The sequence below is a fragment of the Chiloscyllium plagiosum genome, unplaced genomic scaffold (assembly GCF_037043375.1).
Source record: "Chiloscyllium plagiosum isolate Xiang-an unplaced genomic scaffold, Cpla_swu_hap1 HiC_scaffold_22, whole genome shotgun sequence".
Lineage (NCBI taxonomy): Eukaryota > Metazoa > Chordata > Chondrichthyes > Orectolobiformes > Hemiscylliidae > Chiloscyllium > Chiloscyllium plagiosum.
The window spans coordinates 36386039-36406944 of NW_028270160.1; the positions used below are offsets into that span (position 1 = coordinate 36386039).

The 20906-nt window shown below is 39.8% G+C and overlaps 1 protein-coding gene across 2 annotated transcripts in view; it reads left to right on the forward strand.

The window, feature by feature from the left end:
• Window positions 1-2272: 2272 nt before the first annotated feature.
• Window positions 2273-20906, forward strand: part of mki67 (marker of proliferation Ki-67) — a 40481-nt gene continuing 21847 nt past the window's right edge. The window contains exons 1-7 of one of the 2 annotated variants that reach the window (XM_087998969.1): window positions 2273-2297; window positions 9769-9880; window positions 9972-10053; window positions 10146-10261; window positions 11968-12052; window positions 16993-17074; window positions 18521-20860. In XM_087998969.1, coding sequence (XP_087855095.1) covers window positions 9789-9880; window positions 9972-10053; window positions 10146-10261; window positions 11968-12052; window positions 16993-17074; window positions 18521-20860 — 2797 coding nt within the window. In that variant the 5' untranslated portion in view covers window positions 2273-2297; window positions 9769-9788. Of the gene's footprint in view, window positions 2298-2483; window positions 2630-9768; window positions 9881-9971; window positions 10054-10145; window positions 10262-11967; window positions 12053-16992; window positions 17075-18520; window positions 20861-20906 lie in introns of those variants that run through there. The other variant, XM_043712605.2, reaches the window with a different exon arrangement.

The following is a 20906-nucleotide window of genomic DNA, read 5'->3' on the forward strand; positions in this document are numbered from 1 at the left end:
CTAATTCCTTTAATGTTCCTTCCAAATACAATAATTTTATTTTTATAACAAACAAAGAGAACAAATTGAAGAAACACAGCTGGTCTTGGCAGCACTTTTCAAGAGAAAAAGAGTTAACATTTTGAGTTCTGTGTAACAACGGGTTATTGATTTACCAAAGATCCTCAGACAGTTCCTTCCAAACCAACAATCACTTCCATCTAGAAGGACAAAGGCAGCAGATGAACGGGAATACCACCATCTGCAAGTTCCCTTCTAAGGCACTCACCATCCTGACTTGGAAATATGTCAGTGTTCCTCTGGTCGCCAGGTCAAAACCCTGGAAATTCCTCCCTTATGGCATTATGGGCCAACCTACAGCGTGTGGACTGCAGCAATTCAAGAAAGCAGCTGACCACCAATTTCTCAAGGGCAATAAATGCTGGCCAGCTGGCAATGCCCATGTCCTATGAGTGAATGACAAAAAAAAAGCACTACTTTCCTGCTCCTTTCAGTCCTAAAGATTTCATGGGGACCTTGAATTGTTAACTCTATTCCTCTGTCTCCAGATGCTGGCAGACCTGATGAGTTTTTCCAGCACTGTTTTTAATATTTTGCTTTTATTGTAAATTTATGGTATATCTCATGCAGAAAATAATTTCTTAATCTTTATGAAGACTGAATTCTACCACTTGATAAAAAGTGTATCTTGTGTTTTGTGTGCATGATCTCCTTTCCTTTCTTTTCAGATAAAAAGCCTGCCACAGCTCGAAGTCAGAATGGACGCCTCATTTGAAATGTGGATTTCCAGCATTTACTACAGTTGCTTTCAGAAGCACAGACTCTCACTTCTCAGTCGGAAAGGGTGGATCACTGAAGAAGACCTAAACCTAAACATAAACTAAACATAGTACATAGGCAAGACCAATCAAAGGCTACGGCAATGGATGGATGAACACTGCACAACAATCAACGGACAGGAGTGTTCCCTCTCAGTCGAAGAACACTTCAGCAGTCCAAGACATTCGAGCTTGGACCTTCAGGTGACTATCCTCCAAGGCAGACTTTGGGACAGGCAACAACACAAAGTGGCCGAGCAGAGGCTGATAGCCAAGTTCTCTACTCAGGTGAATGGTCTCAACCGGGACCTTTGGTTCATGTCACACCTACTGCACTAGACACACACAGACTCTCTCTGATACACAAGCTCTCTGATATGTTCACACCCACCCTCTCACAGATGTATATATTCATGATTTGGAGATGCCGGTGTTGGACTGATGTGTACAAAGTTAAAAATCATATAACACGATGTTATAGCCAACAGATTTATTGGAAACACACTAGCTTTCAGGGCGTCGCTCTGAAAACTAGTGTGCTTCCAATTAAACCTGTTGGACTATAGACTGGTGTTTTGTAGAGTTTTACCATTATATTCATTCACACACATACAGACTCTCCCCCCCCACCCCGCAATGCATGCATACACACATACATACATATAGGTTTGTGGGGTGAATTTGTTCTTGCAGAATTACATTTTATTTTACTCTAAAACTGCATAATTCCATGTAAGATTTTGCATATCCCTTTTTTAGATTAGAATCAGTCTGAACATTATTGTACAGACAGCCTCACACAGGGCCCCTTAAATGCATTATCTAGGCCGAATGGCATCCATTGTTTAAAGTTCACTTGAGAATGTAACTTTAAAAAAGTTCTGGGCTTTACATATTGATGAACTGAAACCAACATTGTCATTGTAAAAGATGAGAGACTTAACAAATCATCCTGTTTTTTTTAATATATAATTTCAGTAACATCACACTGTAAACTTTTACTATAAATTCTGTGCCTTACAATCTTATACTCCGTAACCGCCAGCTGAAGGAGCTGAGCTCCGAAAGCGAATGCTTCCAAATAAACTTGTTGGACTATAACCTGGTGTTTTGTATGATTTTTATCTTTGTACACCCCAGTCCAACACTGGCAACTCCAAATCATAAACCCAAACATGTTTGGGATGGATAACAGTTCGAAGGATTGCCGAGTATTGACTTGTACAGTACTGGCACGGTGTTATGTTAACTCTCGACGTTAAACAGTGAACAGTTGGCAACCATGTCGCGACTGCGCAAGCGCAGTAACGGCGGCAGCCAGAGGCAAACGGCGGGCGAATCCGACCAGACGGAGAGGTGATTGGTTCGCGTGACGGCGACGCGCGGATCAGCCAATCGGTTCGTTTGGCGCCGGAATTCAAAGTTTTTTTTGACTGAGAGGAAACGCGCGCGCGCGCGCGGTGGTCGGGGGAAAGAAAGGTCGAAGCTTTTAAAAACGTTTTAAAGGAAGGGGAGCGCGCGCGGGCGCGTGTGTTTATTCAGTCGGAGTGGTGGATGGCGAAGGAGATAGTGATATGATCAATGTGTAAAGGTTAGACTTATTGGGTGGGGGGCAGGACTGGGAAAGGGAAAGGGGCGGTTGAAGGTATTTGCGATCAGGGTGCGGCCGGTTCGAGCGGGCTCTTTGACGGTTGGGACGCGAAGAGGGACGGCGGCAAGTGCTCGGGGGAAGGAGAGCACAGTGTCGGCTGCACCCCGCGATCAGCCAGAGCCCGGGAGAGGAGGTGGGAAACAAATATAATCGCGGCCAGGTGAGTGGTCGCCAACGGCACCGAATGTTCCTGAGAACTCTCGCAAGGACCGAGAATTGCGGGGAAAGATGTGCAGCAAGACGTTTTGTTTATGGGGATCGTTGTCTCTTTTGTTTGTGTCTGTAATTTCTCCCGACATGTGGTAGTATTTTTTTAAATGTTTGCAGTTGTAATTTTATTTATTTCCTTCTCCGATTGTGATCGGTGCTTAAACGTCTCCTGTTGTTGTGATTTTTTTTTAAAAGTTGTGAACGAGGACCTGGTCGCAGTCTTTGATCTGTAATTTGCTTCGTTTTTCCCTTCTGCCGTGCCCAGAACGTTACAAAGCCGTTCAAGTTTTTGACATTCTCTCATCCCACAACCTATCCCTTCCCAATGTTACTGGGAATTGAATTTTAAAATGTGGAGCTGTCAACCCTCCCCTAGGACTGTAACATTTTAAGGAGATCCGTCTGGGTCTGAGATGATAACGTGTTCAGTTTGAGCTCTGGATAACCGTGTTTGCTTTTTAAAAAATTTCAATCTTCCGGTTCGGGGATTATAGTGTGAGCCCGCTCTTTTTGAGACGCCAGAACTGTACATGTTGTCTATAATAATACCTACCTGCCTGCCCCGATTGGGAAAAGCCTCTGGGGATCACCACCCCATTAGCATCTACACATGTTCATTTTTGATTATTTCTTTTCACTGGTCTCTCCTCTTTCCCCCCACCCGGTAGTTCCAAATCGAAAATACAAGTTTTATGGCTCTTCACTTTAGAATACCCGATCGGTCTCTGAGTCAACCCGTTCATCTCCGGAAGGAACTCCTTAACATATTTGTAACTTGGAAGTTGAGAAGAAAGAGGGTGAACGCAGGCAATAATTCTTTTTGCCTGTCTGGTTTTTGATATTTCCATCTACAAGATTGTCTGCTGATGGAAAAAGATCTGCCAGTAGCCTGTCATTTGTCTTGGTGACGCAAAATGTGCTGGGCTTTCCTGTGAAGAAGCAATGTGGGACTCAGGCTGGCAGTCAAAATTTCCATAACCTCCAAAATATTCCATCCTCCATTTTAAATGCGGTGCTTTGCTGCAAGTATTTTGGCAAAAATGAACTGTTAAGAATGTTTTTAATACAGAGGTTTTTTCAAAGGGATGCCAGTTATCAGAATTGTGTGATATGCGTACTTATGGCAAGTTTTATTTTATTTCATCGCATGTGGGTATTACTGGCAGAAGTAACATTTATTGCCTTTGAGAAAGTGACATAAGCTGTCGTCTTGAATCACACAGAAAGCTCATTTTTCAATGCTCTTGCAGCTGTAGCATTTATTTAATAAAAAGTGTTGTATCGAATGTTAATGAAAGGTCTCCACCTGTGGAGAGAGAAACTGTTGATATTTTGAAACAAGTAACTTCTGAACTGAGGTACAAATATGCTGAAAGTGAGGGTCATAGAACTAAAAGAAAGGTCTGTGATCAGATAAAGGGCAGAAAGGATTAATAACACACATTTAAAGGACAAAAGGCAAAGGTCGTGGTAAAGTTATAGCAAATGGGGGAAAAAATGTCCAGTGTAAAAGTTAATGAGACAAGAAGAATCAGCTGTCTGAAAGCAATGATATTGAAAACAGCACAGATTGTCACTTGTAAAAAAGAAAATCAAAATGAGAGTCAGTCCATAGTTTGAAATCGTTGAATTCAGAGAGCTGTAATGATGGGTACTATTTCACCAACTTACTTTGACCTTCACTGGAACATTACAGCAAGTAGAGCGCATAGATATGAGCAAATTGATTAATTCAAGTGCCAAACACTCAGAAGCTTGCCATCGTGCTTGTAAACTCAGAAATGATCTTCCGTAAGGTAGTTACCCAGTCTGCAACTTGTCTCCTCAATGTGAAGGAGACTACATTGTGGGTAGTAAACATGATAACTTTAAATTGAAATAAGCTGATTTACCTGCAAGGAGTGTCTTAACCTTAAACAGCAAGTAGAGAAGAGATAAAAGAATAGATGTAACACTTGAAATTGTGTGAGAAGCATATTGGATCAGTGGACTGGAGTTTTGTGGAGCAAATACAGTCTGCAGGGATAAGGTATGCCTGATGCGGAGAAGTGCTGAGATAGTGAAAATCGCAGAGAATGGTCTTTTTGAATATGATGCTAACTGGATGGAAAGTGAAGATGGGGCTGGAAGTTCCTATCCTGATTCCAGGCGTGAGGGAAAGGGGTAATAGCAGAAGTTAAATTTGAGAAATGATGGGGGATCCTACCAATCAAATGACAGGTGCAGGGGAATCCTTGATTGAACAAAAATAGAACTCTTCAGAAGGACTCATGTGCAAGGTTGCATCATCAGAACAGATGTGGAGATGGGAAAAGCTGAAAGAAAGAAATTGAATTCTCATGTGTAGCAATGCATGAGGAAGTTGCTGTAATACTTTGTCAAAGTCTGTCCCAAAAAATGAAATTACAGGGAAAAGAAGTGCTGACTGGCTAAATGAAGTTGAAAGAAGGGTGGAAATTAGAAGCGGGGGTAGGTCATTCAATTCAAATTAGAAGGAGAATTAATTTTTTCCATTCTGGGTAAAAGCAAGAGCATCACAATGTCATCAATGTACTGGAGAAGGAATGGTGGCCAATGGAGTTTTAAGGATTTGTTTTCTGTATATAAATAATAGTCCAAAAATATATAGATTACATTTGACACATTGATAAATAACAATGCTGCATATGAGTACAATATTGAAAAGTTGACAATGCCATTAACTCTTGATGATTCTTGGTCTGAATGCTGTGTTAATTTCTAATTGCTCAGAGTCTTCAAGGCAGAAATGTACAAAAAGCATAGAGTCAGAGATGTACAGCATGGAATCAGACCCTTCGGTCCAACTTTTCCGTGACAACCAGATATCCCAACCTGACTTAGTCCCACTTGCCAGCACCCAGCCCATATCCCTCCAAACCATTCCAATCATATACCATCCAGATGCCTTTTAAATATTGCAATTTTACCAGCCTCCACCACATCCTCTGGCAGCTCATTCCATCTATGCACCATCCTTTGGGTGAAAACGTTGCTCCTTAGGTCTTTTATATCTTTTCCCTCTCATGCTAAACCTATGCCCTCTAGTTCTGGATTCCCCCACCCTGAGGGAGGAAGTCCTTGCCCATCATGATTTTATAAAGCTCTATAAGGTCACCTCATAGTCTCTGACGCTCCAGGGAAAACAGCCTCAGCCTATTCAATCTCCATGTAGCTCAAATCCTCCAACCCTGACAACATCCTTGTAAATCTTTTCTGAACCTTTTCAAGTTTCACAACATCCTTCTGATAGTAAGGAGACTATAATTGCACGCAATATTCCAAAAATAGCCTAACCAATGTCCCGTACAGCTGCAACATGACCTCCCCACTCATATACTCAATGCTGTGACCAATAAAGGAAAGCATACCAAATGCAGCTTTCACTACCCTATCTATCTGCGACTCTACTTTAAGGAACTATGAATTCTCATTGCAAGGTCTCTCTGTTCAGCAACACTCTCTAGGACCTTACCATTTAGTATATTAGTCCTGCTAAGATTTACTTTCCCAAAGTACAGCACCTCTCATTTATCTAAATTAAACTCCATTTGCCAATCCTCAGCCCACTGGATCATCTGATCAAGATACCATTGTAATCTGACGTAACTTCTTTGCTGTCCTCTACACCTCCAATTTTGTTGTCATCTGCAAACTTAGACTATACCTCTTATGTTGATATCCAAATCATTTATATAAATGATGAAAAGTAGTGGACCCAGCACCGATCCTTGTGGCATTCCACTGGTCACAGGCCTCCAGTCTGAAACACAGCCCTCCACCATCACCTCTGTCTTCTACGTTTGAGCCAGTTCTGTATCCAAATGGCTAGTTCTCCCGGTATTCAATGAGGTCTAACCTTGCTAATCAGTCTCCCATAGTGAACCTTGTTGAGCTCCTCACTGAAGTCCACATAAATCACATCCACCATTCTGTCTATATCAATTCTTTTTGTTACCTTTTCAAAAAAACTTAATCCTGTTCATGAGACATGATTTTTCCATGCACAAAGCCATGTTGACTATCCCTAATCAGTCCTTGCCTTTCCACATACATGTACATCCTGTCCCTCTGGATTCCCTCAAATAACTTGCCCATCACTGACGTCAGGCTCACCGGTCTGTAGTTCCCTGGCTTGTCCTTACCACCTTTCTTAAATAGTGATACCATATTAGCCAACCTCCAGTCTTCTGGCATCTCACCTGTGACTATCAATGATAAACTATCTCAGCAAGGGGTTCAACAATCACTTCCTCAGCTTCCCACAGAGTTCTGGGGTACACCTGATCAGGTCTGGGGATTTACTCGCTTGATGCATTTCAAGACATCCAACACATCCTCCCCTGTAATATGGACATTTTCCAAGATGTCACCATCTATTTCCCCACATCCTAAATCTTCCATGCCCTTCTCCACAGTATACACTGATGCAAAATACTCGTTTAGTATCTCCCCCATCTCCTGCAGCTCCACTCAAAGGCCGCCTTGCTGATCTTTGAGGGGCCCTATTCTCTCCCTAGTTACCCTTTTGTCATTAATGTATTTACAAAAAAAAAATTCGATTCTCCTTAACCATATTTGCCAAAGTTATCTCATGTCCCCTTTTGCCCTCCTGATTTTTCTCTATTAAGTATACTCCTACTGCCTTTATACTCTTCTAGGGATTCATATCATCTCCCCGTCTCGACCTGACATATGCTTCCTTCTTTTTCTTAACTAAATCCTCAATTTCTCGTCATCACATCCCTACACATACCACCCTTTCCTTTTACTCTAACAGGAATATACTGTCTCTGGACTCTCATTGTCTCATTTCTGAAGGCATCCCATTTTCCAGTCGCCCCATTACCTGTCAACATCTGCCCCCAATCAGCTTTTAAAAGTTCTTACCTAGTACTGTCAAAATTAGCCTTCCTCCAACTTAGAACTTCAATTTTTAGATCTGGTTTATCCTTTTCCATCACTATTTTAATACTAATAGAATTATGGTCATTGGCCCCAAAGTATTCCCCCACTGATACCTCAGTCACCTGCCCTGCCTTATTTCCCAATAGTAGGTCCAGCTTTGCAACTTCTCTAGTAGGTGCATCCACATACTTAATCAGAACATTTTCTTGTTCTGAGTAAGTATGTGGAAGTACCTACTAGAGAACACTTAGCAAATTCTCTCCATCTAAACTCTATGGCAGTCCCAGTCTATGTTTGGAAAATTAAAATCCCCTATCATAACCACTCTATTACTCTTACAGATAACTGAGACCTCCTTATAAATTTGTTTCTCAATTTCCTGCTGACTATTAGGGGGTCTATAATACAATCCCAACAAGATGATCATCCCTTTCTTATTTCTAAGTTCCTCCCAAATAACTTCCCTGGATGTATTTCCGGGAATATTCTCTCGAAGTAGCTGTAATGCTATCCCTTATCAAAAACGTCACTCCCCCTCCTCTCTTGCCTCCCTTTCTATCCTTCCTGTAGCATTTGTATCCTGGAACATTAAGCTGCCAGTCCTGTCCATCCCTGAGTCACATTTCTTTAATTGCTATGATATCCCAGTCCCATGTTCCTAATCATGCTCTTGAATGCATCTGCCTTCCTTGTTTGGCCTCTTGCATTGAGGTAAATGCAGTTTAATTTATCAGTCCTACTTTGTTTTCTGATTTGTCTCTGCCTGCCCTGACTGTTTGACTCACTATTTTTCCCAACTGTACCAGTCTCAGATTGATCTCTTTCTTCACTATCTCCCTGGGTCGCAACCCCCTACCTTACTTGTCTAAATCCTCCCGAGCAGATCTAGCAAATCTCCCTGCCAGTATATTAGTCCCCTTCCAATTCAGGTGCAATCCATCCTTCTTGTATGCTTCTACCCTCAGATGAGATTCCAATGATCCAAAAATGTGAATCCTTCTCCCATATACCAGCTTCTCAGCCATGTGTTCAGCTGCTCTATCCTCCTATTCCTACCCTCACTAACCCCTAGCACCGGGTGTAATCCAGATATTATCAGGAGTAACCCTTGCAGACCTCCTTTTTAAATTCTTGCCTAACTTTCCATATTCTCCCTTTAGAATCTCATCCTTTTCCCTCCTTTGCCATTGGTTCCAATGTGTACAATGACCTCCTGCTGGTCCCTCTTCCCTTTGAGAACATTCTGCACCCTCTCTGAGACATCCTTGACCCTGGCAGCAGGAAGGCCACGCTCCTTTCTGATTTTTTGCTGCTGGCCACAGAAATGTCTGTCTGTACTTCTGACTAGAGTGTTCCCTAACATAATTGATTGCTTGAAACCCAGTGTACTGCTCTTTACGTTAGAGTTTGACTTGAGACCAGAAACCTGGCTGTTTGTGCTGCATTCCCCTGAGAATTCATTACCCCTCCATTTTCCAAATCTTGTTTGAAATGGAGATAGCCACAGAAGACTCCTGCACTACCTATCTACCTCTTACCTTTTCCTGGCGTTAACCCATGTATGTGACTGTTTCTGTGGTTTTTCTCCCTTTCTATGACTGCTATCCATCACAGCCCCTTCTTGTAATTTCCTCATTGTCTCCTGTTGCTCCAACTGATTCATTCATTCTGATAGGGTTCGTAACCAATGGTATTTGTTGCAGTTGTAATCCTCAGTAACACGTAAACTCTTCCTAAACTCCTACATTTGATAAGAAGAGCAGATCACTCTGCTGAAGGCCATTTTTGCTTCTTCCAATCTACAGATCCAGAAAATAGTACCGTTTTATTCCTCTGCAAAAACACTGCTGCAGGTTAAGTTAATACTTAACCTTAAGAGATGTATCTCAAAAAACATACAATCAAGAACCCATTCTACTCGCTGTTATAGATTTACAGCAAAGCTGTTCTTAAAGCTATACTCTTATCTGTTTTTGTGCTGTGATGTTTCTCAAACAGGTTCCTCGAAGATCAGTTGTCAATTCCACTGTTTAAGTTTTCCTAGACGCGCTCTGATATCCAGCAATACAAGAATTGTTTAAATAGTTTGAGGAAAGTTGTTTAAAATAATGAGTATTAGAAATTCTCATGGTTAAAAGTTATACCATGTATTTCTGCTTTTAGGTAAGAAATTATCTTAGAAAATGCCACTCTATGGTAAAATCGTAGTCATCAAGCGTACTGGAGCAGATGGATATAATTTTCCTTTGACGTCATCTTCATGCTTGTTTGGAAGGTAAGTCTGCTGTTCTGCTTCAGTTTCCAAATATCACTGTCCTATAAATACAAGTGTTTTTTTTTAATCATGTGTTTTGTTATCCCTGTAGGAAAACTGACTGTGATATCCGTATCCAGTTGCCACATGTTTCAAAAGAACATTGTAAGCTTGAAGTAAATGAAAATAATGAGGTAATTTTTAAAAATTACTATCGATTTCACTTTCGAAAATCATACACTGCAGCTGTTGCCTCCCTTTTGAAAACTTTGCCTTTTGTTTGCAGGTAATTTTAACTAATTTGAGTGAAGTTAATCGAACACATTTAAATGGCAATGTTGTGCTTCACTCTGAACGTCTAAAGCATCACGATGTGTTCACGGTTATTGATCGTTCTTTCAGGTAACATGATCCAAATTAACTCCCCTTTCAATTAAACTACTCTAATTTGCAGGTTTATATTACTAACATGAAGTTGACGCTCCTAAAGTATAGATTTCTGTATTTCATTACTTTTAATGGATATGGATGTCATTTGCTAGGCCCTCATTTATTGTCCATTTCTAGATGTCCTTGAAGGTGGTGGTGAACTGCCTTGAGCAACTGCAGTCATTTAATTTGGGTAGCCCCACAATGGCAGAAAGAAGGGAGCTCCAGGGTTTTGTTGCAATGACCCTGATAAACAGTGATATATTTCCAAGTCAGGGTGGTGAGTTGTTTGGAAGGGAACTTGCAGGCGGTGTTCTCATGTAGTTGTTGCCTTGTTCTTCTAGATTGTAGTGGGTGTGGATTTGGAAGGTGCTGTATGAGGAATCTTGGTGATTTCTTCAGGGTATCTTGTAGATGATACACATTGTGAATATTGCTATTGGTGGCAGTGCAGGGAATCAATATTTGTGGTGTTAATCAAGTAGGCTGATTTGTCCTGCATGGTGTCAAGTTTCTTGAATATTGTTCAGGCAAGTTGATAGTATTCCATCACACTCCTGCACGTTGTAGATGGTAATCAGGAATGAGCTACTTGCTGCAGGATTCCTACCCTCTGATCAACTGTTGTAGCCATAGTATTTATATGGCTTGTCCAGTTCGATTCATGGTCAATGGTAAACCCTGGTATGTTGACAGTGGGGTATTCAGTGATGGTAATGCCATTGAATATTATGAGATTATGGTTAGATTTTCTCTTGTTGGAAATGGTTGATGTGAGGTACGTGATGTTACTTGCAATTTGTCAGCTTTAACCTCAATATTGTCCAGCTCTTGTTGCATTTAGATGTGGGTTTTCTGCATTATAATTACAACCAATAATTAAATCTTTAAATGTTGACAGTTAATTCTTATGCTCTGAAGTAATCCTGCTCTAGTATAATAAGGGCACAGTGATAGGTTTAGTCATGTTAATCCCACTCTGATGCCAGTTACCAGCCAATTCTTCTATCGGTTCTAATTCTAAAATAAATGCTAGTAAGATTTTATAAAACACGAAGAACAGGGAATATTATTAGAAAATGAGATGTACCCCTCAAGTCTCATTAAAGAAAATAAGTGCCAATCTTAAACAGAAATACAAATACAAGATATGTAGCTGTTATTTGATCAGAGTAGTATGTTATCAGAGTAGTATGTAAAAATGCTTGCATTTTATAAAAATGTATAAAGTAGCTCACTCAGCAGTTGAAAGTATTACATTAAAATAGACCAGTGTTCTGGAAGACTGGTCTGTGTAAATACTTCAAAACATGTGTTATTTTTGTCTGCTTTCTGATCTATTTGTGTCCACAGTTGTCTTTACTAGGTCTTACTAATTTTCTTTTTGTTTTATGAGAGGTTCGCTATTTTCAAGGTGCTTTGTAAAGTGCTCATTGATAATCAAAAAGTTGATTAACGTAATCTGTAAGTGGTTGGTTTTTTTGGCCTTTTATATTAACTGGCTGCTTTTAGTGTAAGATCAGAACTTGAACATTCAGACGAGTATTTGCTACTGCTAATGTAATCTTTTTGGTTATTCATTTGCTATTTCTATAAAAACATGCAGTGGGAGCAGTTTATCATTTGTAATGTGACAAAAGTCGTAACAATGAATCCCTTTTTATTCTTCCCTGATTTAGGTTTGAGTACCCTTTGGATTCAGTGCACAACACTAGCCCAAGAAAAAGACGGAGTTTGTCAAATCTGAGAAACGAAACTTTACAAGTATGTACCTACATTTTTATGTTGAAGTGAATATAGATTAAAGTGTACAAAATATCAGTATCAGTCCTTCCAGAATCTTGCTAATACTGATTTTTCAGATTGCTGTCTTTCGTTCTTTTCAAGTGAACCATTTTGTTTGATCTGACCATTAATGATTTCAGGTGTCTTTAAGGTGGTTTGACTCTTCTTCTCCTCTTTGTTGAGAAGAAGAGACACTTGAGGTTGTGGTTGGTCCATGTTTACCCCAGTTTGTACTGGTGAATTTGAGGGGAAAATCTGCTGAGTAATATTAGGATCTGGTTCGGGACAGATTCCCATCCCTGTTCCATTCCTCCACTGGTCATGGCAAGGTTTGACTTTAGAAAGGGAGGAGACTTGCCAAATTTACTTCAGCAAAGGGAGGGAAGAAGACAAGGATTCAGACATAGCATCCAAGTCCAGGGGAAAAATATAAAAACAGAAGTGCCATTGTGAAAGTACTTTGGACAAGTAACAATTACAATCAGAGAAACTAATTGTTCATATAATGTCCAAATGTTGATTTGCGGTTGAAGTCTTTGCGAGCAAGCTGTTGACTTTAGGGTTTCCTCCTAGGTCAGATGTGCTAGCTGAATTCATTTTTATCTGGCATTAGCAGTGTTATATTCTGGATTCCCCTGTTTTAAGAAATCCTAATGCCAGTTCTTGAAGACATCACCTGAGTAGGTTTGTGTGTATAATAAGCTTATGGATACAAACAGGGTTAGAAATATTTTTCCTAGATCAAGAACTGGCCCTCTTTCTTTCCTCTAGAACCAATCTCATTGAAATTTGAATGGTATGCTCACTGGACTAACTTTACCACAAGTGACTCTTGCATAGCATTTCTTTGGAACTGTTGCAGGCTTCAATGGCTCCAGTTGAGCAGCTTTTTCTTTGCAAATACAATTGTTTTCGTTGCAGACTGTGCAAATTCATGGAGACTGTTCTTTCTACATAGGCCAAGGTATAAGTATATATTTAGTCAGTGATTATTTTAAAATATTTTGGTTAATACATTTTCACAACCATATTTATTTAATTGGAGTTAAGGGAGAAAAGCTCCTCCGTACTGGATTATTGAGATCTAAGACAAACATATCTTGGGATTGATATTGGGCTATAACAGATATAACTTTGAAATAGTTTGAGTTTATACATATAAGGATGGCTACTTGATTACTTGGTAAACTGACTAGTGATACAAATGTGAAGCTTCAAAAATGTTGTCTGTTGTCATTCAGCAGTTGTAAATCCTGTCTGCGGCATTGAACGCTAAAGACTATTGAAGTTCATACTTGCAGGCACAATCTCTGTGGCTTTTGGATTATGAAACTCATTATCCTCACCTATCAGTTCTGCGCTTAGGAAGGTCATAAAATCTGTACTGTTTTTAAATCATTCATGCGGTTTAGGACTTTTCATGTAATTTTGTCTAGATAAATTTCCATTGGTATCTTAGATAATGCACAGAATTTTTTTTTGATCTTTTAACAAGTAGAATAAATCTGCATCTTCTGTCATTGGTAAGTGGTGATCATATTAGATCTCATGAGATCTTCTTTTAGTTTTAAACCGTGAAACAAATTCATTGAAAGATGAACAGGCAAATTAATAAGTAATATAACACTTCATAATAGGCTTTCAAAAGAAAAATCTTGGTTCTATTCTGAATGCTAAATTATTGTCACATTATATTGCATTGTAGCCACAGTACATTTTAATTTCTTGCCACTGTAGGAGCTGAACTGGTCTAATATGCACAATAACACAATGCTCATGGTACTGGACCAGCAAGCTTGAGGGCAAAAGATTAAATTCCACCATTTCAAGTTGTGAAATTGACTGAAGTTGGTAATTACAGTTAACAGCTGAAAATGTGTTGCCGGAAATGCGCAGCATGTCAGGCAGCATCCAAGAAACAGGACAATCGACGTTTCGGGCATAAACCCTTCTTCAGTTAACACCCAAAAAACAATCACTGAGAATTTCTGAAATGGTGTTAGAAGTCAATTGATTTGCTAATCGTTAAATAATGTAACTGGCTGCCCTGCCTAGAACAAGAACAAAGATAGCTGGACTCAGTCACTAATGATGGAACAAATGAAATCAGATGATATTGGTAACATAAATAGTAAGGAAGTTATCAGTAAGCTGCAGGAGGATATTATCAAACTGGTCAGATATGTTAAAGTCAGTTTTGAGACAGCCCTGGGAATCCCATGTGGACTCAGCCTATGAGTCTCTCTTTTGGTTCATCCCGGAATTCGTACTCTTTGGTCGTCTGGAATTTTAAAAAATTCTTACAGACCGTTTAGTTTAATTTTAGTCATCCCCTTTATTTACCAGTAGCATCACTGTTACAACATAATACTGATACCTAGAAGCTAAGTTCTATAACATAGGAGAGTAGGGTACCAGCTCTTCAAGTGTCCTAGCAGACTACTCCGATGTACTGATACAAAGTGGCTTCCTTTATATAAAAGTTTACAAAAACATTGCATGGTCTTAATTAGACAGATAACAGCAAAAGACAATAATTTGTAAGGAAGAAAAGTTAATTGACAGGTCTGTGTACGCTTGACTAATCACTCCTACAGGCCCTAAGCCATTCATCAGGTGGGAAAAACATACCCAGCCAAGCTAGGTGCCTGCTAGTGAGATAAATTCCTATCATAGAGGTACCAGTCTGAGCTAATTGGGGAGTTCATAAGCTAACCTTGCACAGCTCATGTGTCAGATACAATTGTTTTACAAAATGGGTCCTTAGCAAGGAGGGCAAACCTTTAACTATAAAATGGCTTCCCGATGCAGTGTGCCAGAATCTCTTCAATGTTACGCCTAGAATAATTTCTAAGCTAGGAGCAGACTCTTGCTTTTTAAGCACTGAATCATTCTCTACCTGAGGCTGAGGTGTTCCCGTAAGGTTACTTTTAAACTGATTCATTAGTCTTTGAATTAAACATGCTTTTTTTATAGGGTTGTGATTCAAATTTAAATAAGACATAAGATCTGGTTAGTTAGAATAGACAATGGGGCAATCTGTAAGGTCTGTAGGGTGGTCTGCAAGAATAGCAGGTAAGTTAAAGCTTCATCAGTATTACCTTTACAGAGTTTGTATTTAATAACCGGTAATGGCTACTCAATATCATCATAAAGTCTCAAAAATGCAATTAAGTTCAATCCATAACAGGTAAGCACTAAGAGTTCATTTTCTACTGGCTTCAGTAGCCTCAGCACTAAAATGGTCTCTCTCTCTAGTGTCCTTTTCATCTGTCAGGTCAGGGTATTGTAACAGCAAAGATGTTTTCTGTGTCTGCCCAGCTTGCAAGGGTAATAATAATCCATTATAATTGGCTTTATAGTACCGAGTTTCGTTTCAGGGTCAGAATCAAACTGTTTCATTAATTTCACAAGGCTACGGCTGTGAATGTTATCACTTGGTGTCCTGTTTACACAGATTTCACTGATGCTAAGGCAAATGTTCTTAATTGCCTTAGAGCATCCTGTTATCACTCGGTGAGCACAGATCTTTTTATCATTTGCATACCTTGGGTCCCTCTTTTTCTGAGCCTCCCGGCCTGTCCTATCTGTTTTCTAATGTGCAGCAAATATGTTCTACAACTCAGCATTACATTTTAGTTTGAATGTTTAAAGACAAGTTTTAAGGCCATAGACTTTCTCAGGTAGGCAAAGCAGTGAAAAATGGAATTCAAACGGACATAGTATGAGGTAATGTATTTGGGAATGGCTAACACACTGTCATGACTCAATGGGACAGTGTGCTGGAAATTGAGCCCTACTATTTCCAGTTAACAAAGGTTAAAGATTTTAAATTAAATACATAGGTTATCCGATGTACCTGATTTTCCAGCTTAGGTGGATAGAAGGTTCAGAACAAGCTTCTCCATGCAATAGGAATTAATAATGTTAATACTCGTGTATAGGTTGATCTCATATATAAGTCAACCCCTTATTTTGGCCAAATTTTTTTATTTTCCATATCTCATGTATAAGCCTACCCTAGTTCTTCACAGTTACAGATCAACATTTATGAGTCAATGTGCCTGCCTGTTGTGCTCCGCTCCGACTTTCCAATCTGCTTGCCATACTACTCCGTTCTGGGTCTTCCAGTCTGCCAGCCTCTGCTCTGCTCCAGGTTTTCAGAATTGCTGTAATGGTACAACAATATGGGGTGACCGATGTATCCACTGAGTCGGTTTGAGTTGCCCATGCTTTACCGTGGCCCAAACATATTACAAGTAGGCAACCCTTTTTCTGAATTCCAAAGGTTTTCCCGTGAAGTTTTTTTCTCATGAGCAAGGTTGGTTGGCATGCAGACAGTTAACCCAACTTCACTCCCACTCGATGTATGTCACTCAGATGCGGCATGGGGATGCATAGCCCAGCCTGGGCAGGCCTCCATTCTGTCTCAGAGCCCATAGCGAGTCTGCTGTTCAGTAAGATTTTTAAAAATTTCACCGTCAAACTGACACTTATTTTGAAATTCGAAAACTTCCAACTTCCAAAAACCAGCTGGTCCCGAGCGTTTCGGATAAAGGATTGTGTACCTATACAAGGAACATTCCAGAACCAGGGGGCTTCCGGGAAGATAAATTTCCACTTTTATCTACATTGTAGATAAATGTTCATCCCCTTGAAAACAATTCTTCGTGTATAAGTCGACCACTTAATTTCAGATTTTAAAAACACATCAAGATTTGACCTATACACTAGTATATACAGTATTTATTATATGTCATTAGATTCGATCTCTAGGAACATTTTGAATATCAACTGAATTTCGGTCTGCCTATTTCCACATGCTAGTACCTCAAAAACTTTCCTCATTGACAATGCCTCTCCATTCTTCTTAAACTCAATATTTTTTCCTTAATGCAATTAATGTTTCAATTAAACAGGTTCTTCATGTTCAACAGGGAGTGGATGATTGTTCACAATCTTCTGGTAATGATCATCGGTCTACAAGTGGACGCAAATCTGGTTGGTAGTTCTTGTATGTGTGTCTGTTTAACAATATGCTTTGATTGCACACCCAGATGTCTGATTTACGTGCAAACGTTTTTTAAGGATGTGGACGTCGCTAGCAAATGCATAATTGCTGCAGTACATGTGGTGCAGCTACTCCCACAACACAATTATTTAAGAAGTTCAGGTTTTTATCCACCATATTAAAAGAATACCAGTTAAACATCGAGTGGTTTAAGATTTGGAGGGAATGATGTTCCATGTTTCCTTGAAGCTTCTCAGTCAGTATTTTTCTAACTTTGTCACAATTTAATTTTTTTTAATTGCCTTGAACATGGAATGAGATATGGATTTGGGTAATGGAGTTGCAATACTCCTGTGAATGTCCTGCATCTCATTTTTGGAGCCCCTAATCTACATGCCAGAATGTACTATAGAATGCCTCTGTGATATTGATCTTGATTTGTCTGCTCATTTTATTTTAATTGAATCACCAGTATGAAGTCTTGACCAACATCAGACCAGGTTTGATCCTGCCAGCTGAAAGGAATTCTCACTATGATGTGAAAACCCACTGTTTATTGAATAATTTGTATCCGGTTGTGTACTGTAGAGCAACAGTCTGTGTGCCATATTTGGATGCTGCACCATTCCTTCCGTTATCTTTTCCCTTCTAAACTTTGCAGTAAATTAAACTTGTATACACTATCATAAGTAAGGGATTGTTCCTTGCCGGAGTGGAGAGTGTGGTGCTGGAAAAGCGCTTATGCCTGAAACGTTGATTCTCCTGCTCCTCGGATGCTGCCTGACCAGCTGTGCTTTTCCAGCACCACACTCTCCACTCTGATCTCCAGCATCTGCAATCCTCACTTTCTCCATTGTTCCATGTCACTTCTGCTTTTAAGAAAGTGCACCACCTCTAGGCTTTAGTCCTTTAGAAGTATACAAAGTCTCAACTAATTTAAATCTAATTTCCAGAAAATATAAAGTAATAGCATAGAAGACTGTTGGGTCACTGCATCTATACTGGTGTTAGCTGTGTACTATACTTCCAGTCCTTTTCTTTCCCTGTTTTGTTAAATCCTGTATCAAATATAAATTGAAGTGTTGCAGTTATTTTTTATGTCCCTTGTATTAAATATATTCATATGAAGTGAACCTTTACTTCCCCATTCTCTCCCAAAGAGAGTCATTCCTCTCTACCCACCAACAATGGAAACAGCTTGTTTTTCCACCATCTCCATTCCATACTTGTGTTAATCCTGAAAAAGTTCTACTGGAATTTGTTGTTGTGAAAAATGACCCGATTCTGCTTAGCTTCTTTTAGACTGTTGTCCTTCCCAATATCTGATCTATTTGCAAATGGGAAGCCTTGCCGACTAGTAGCCCATACTTTATTTCTCAAGTGAACTTCTAAGCTGGGAGACATGATCAGAGTTTTGTTTTTTTTTGCTGATGTAGATGAAATCCTTGAAGCACCAACTAAATCCACAAAGGCAACACCAAATGAAAATGGTGATTCAGCTCCAAAAGCTGCACGGAAGAGAAGCTCCTCAAAGATTCTTAACAATGAGCAACCTGCTGATGAGGAACATACATCTCCTTTTTCCAAACTTTATGAAATGTTCAAGCACGAAGTCACAAAGCCAATTCCGGTTAAACCAAACAAAGAAAACAGTGAAATATCTGATAAAGAAAGCAGCACTGACTTGACAGAAGAAGGTAGTGTTGTGGAAAAGAAATCTGATGCCATGGTTTCTCAGTTTGGCAAGAATTCCCAAACATCACCAAGCACAATTCGAGTGTCTGGGAGGAGAAGCAAAGTTAAGCTAGAAAAAGGAAAGATGAAAAAAGACAACACATGTGAAAAAGTTAACAATTTGGAGTTTTTGTTAGTTGAGGGTGACGTATCTGCCAAACCAACTGACTTTAACTGTGCCAAACAAAATAATATTTCTGAAAAACTAAACAAGTTTACAGATAATCCCTCTTTTGGGGCAAATGCTACATCATTTACATCTTTTGAAGTAGGTGTTAAAGGGAAGGATCAAAATCACCTGCCTCCTAAATGTGCACCAAACGTAAAACAAAAGAGTCAGAATTTTACAACTCGTAAGTCGTTAACAGTAGATGAAGCTAAAAAGAAAATTCCGGAGAATCTTGACTTTTCAATGGAAAAAGGAATAGGTGTGAAAACTGTTGAAATGGAGCACATACCTGCTCATGGAGACAAGGAAAGGGCTGAAACCCCCAAGAAACGTGGCAGATCATCACTGCGTAACAACAAAACTGTACAACCTCCAGAGATTCAGCCAGATCAAGTTGAATCCACAAATGTCACTGAGCTTTCAGTTGCACAAGTGGTAGATATGAAACAACCATCTGCTCATGGAGACAAGAAAAGGTCTGAAACCCCCAAGAAACGTGGCAGATCATCATTGCATAACAATAAAATTATACAACCTCCAGAGATTCAGCCAGAGCAAGTTGAATCCACAAATGTCACTGAGCCTTCAGTTGCACAAGTGGTAGATATGAAACAACCATCTGCTCATGGAGACAAGGAAAAGGCTGAAACCCCCAAGAAACGTGGTACATCATCATTGCATAACCAAAATATACAACGTACAGAGATTGAAACAGATCAAGTTGATTCCACAAATGTCTCTAAGCCTACAATTTCACAGGCAGTATATATGAAACAACCATCTGCTCATGGAGACAAGGAAAAGGCTGAAACCCCCAAGAAACGTGGTAGATCATCAATGCATAACAATAAAACTATACAACCTCCAGAGATTCAGCCAGATCAAGTTGAATCCACAAATGTCACTGAGCCTTCAGTTGCACAAGTGGTAGATATGAAACAACCATCTGCTCATGGAGACAAGGAAAAGGCTGAAACCCCCAAGAAACGTGGTAGATCATCATTGCATAACCAAAATATACAACGTACAGAGATTGAAACAGATCAAGTTGATTCCACAAATGTCTCTAAGCCTACAGTTTCACAGGCAGTATATATGAAACAACCATCTGCTCATGGAGACAAGGAAAAGGCTGAAACCCCCAAGAAACGTGGTAGATCATCAATGCATAACAATAAAACTATACAACCTCCAGAGATTCAGCCAGATCAAGTTGAATCCACAAATGTCACTGAGCCTTCAGTTGCACAAGTGGTAGGTATGAAACAACCATCTGCTCATGGAGACAAGGAAAAGGTTGAAACCCCCAAGAAACGTGGTAGATCATCAATGCATAACAATAAAACTATACAACCTCCAGAGATTCTGCCAGATCAAGTTGAATCCACAAATGTCTCTGAGCCTTCAGTTGCAAAGTCAAAAGATATTTCAATAGATCTGAAAGGGGTACCTGCTCATGGAGACAAGGAAAAGGCTGAAACCCCCAAGAAACATGGCAGATCATCATTGCGTGTCAAAACTATACAACCTTCAGAGAGTCAAGCCGATCAAGTTGAATCCATAAATGTCTGTAAGCTTTCAGTTGCAAAACCACCTGCTTCAACTAAACTGAAAAGAGACACCACTCCCTCTTCACTCCGTGTGCGCAACAATAGAAGGGAAAGTAATTGCCCAACTGAAGCAGAATACTTGGAGAAGACTTGTACGTCTAATAGTCCACACAGGTTCTTAACTAGTGAACAAACTGAGAAGGTGGTAAGGAGGGATCATAAAAGTCCTATGAATACCACCACTGAACAACTGGGCCAGTTTTCAGCTGCAGATGTTGGATTCAATCTGAATTGTAGTAGCAAAGAATCCTCTTCATTTCCAGGTAAAATCAACTCTCTAAACTATCAATTAAAAGTGGGGGTGAATGG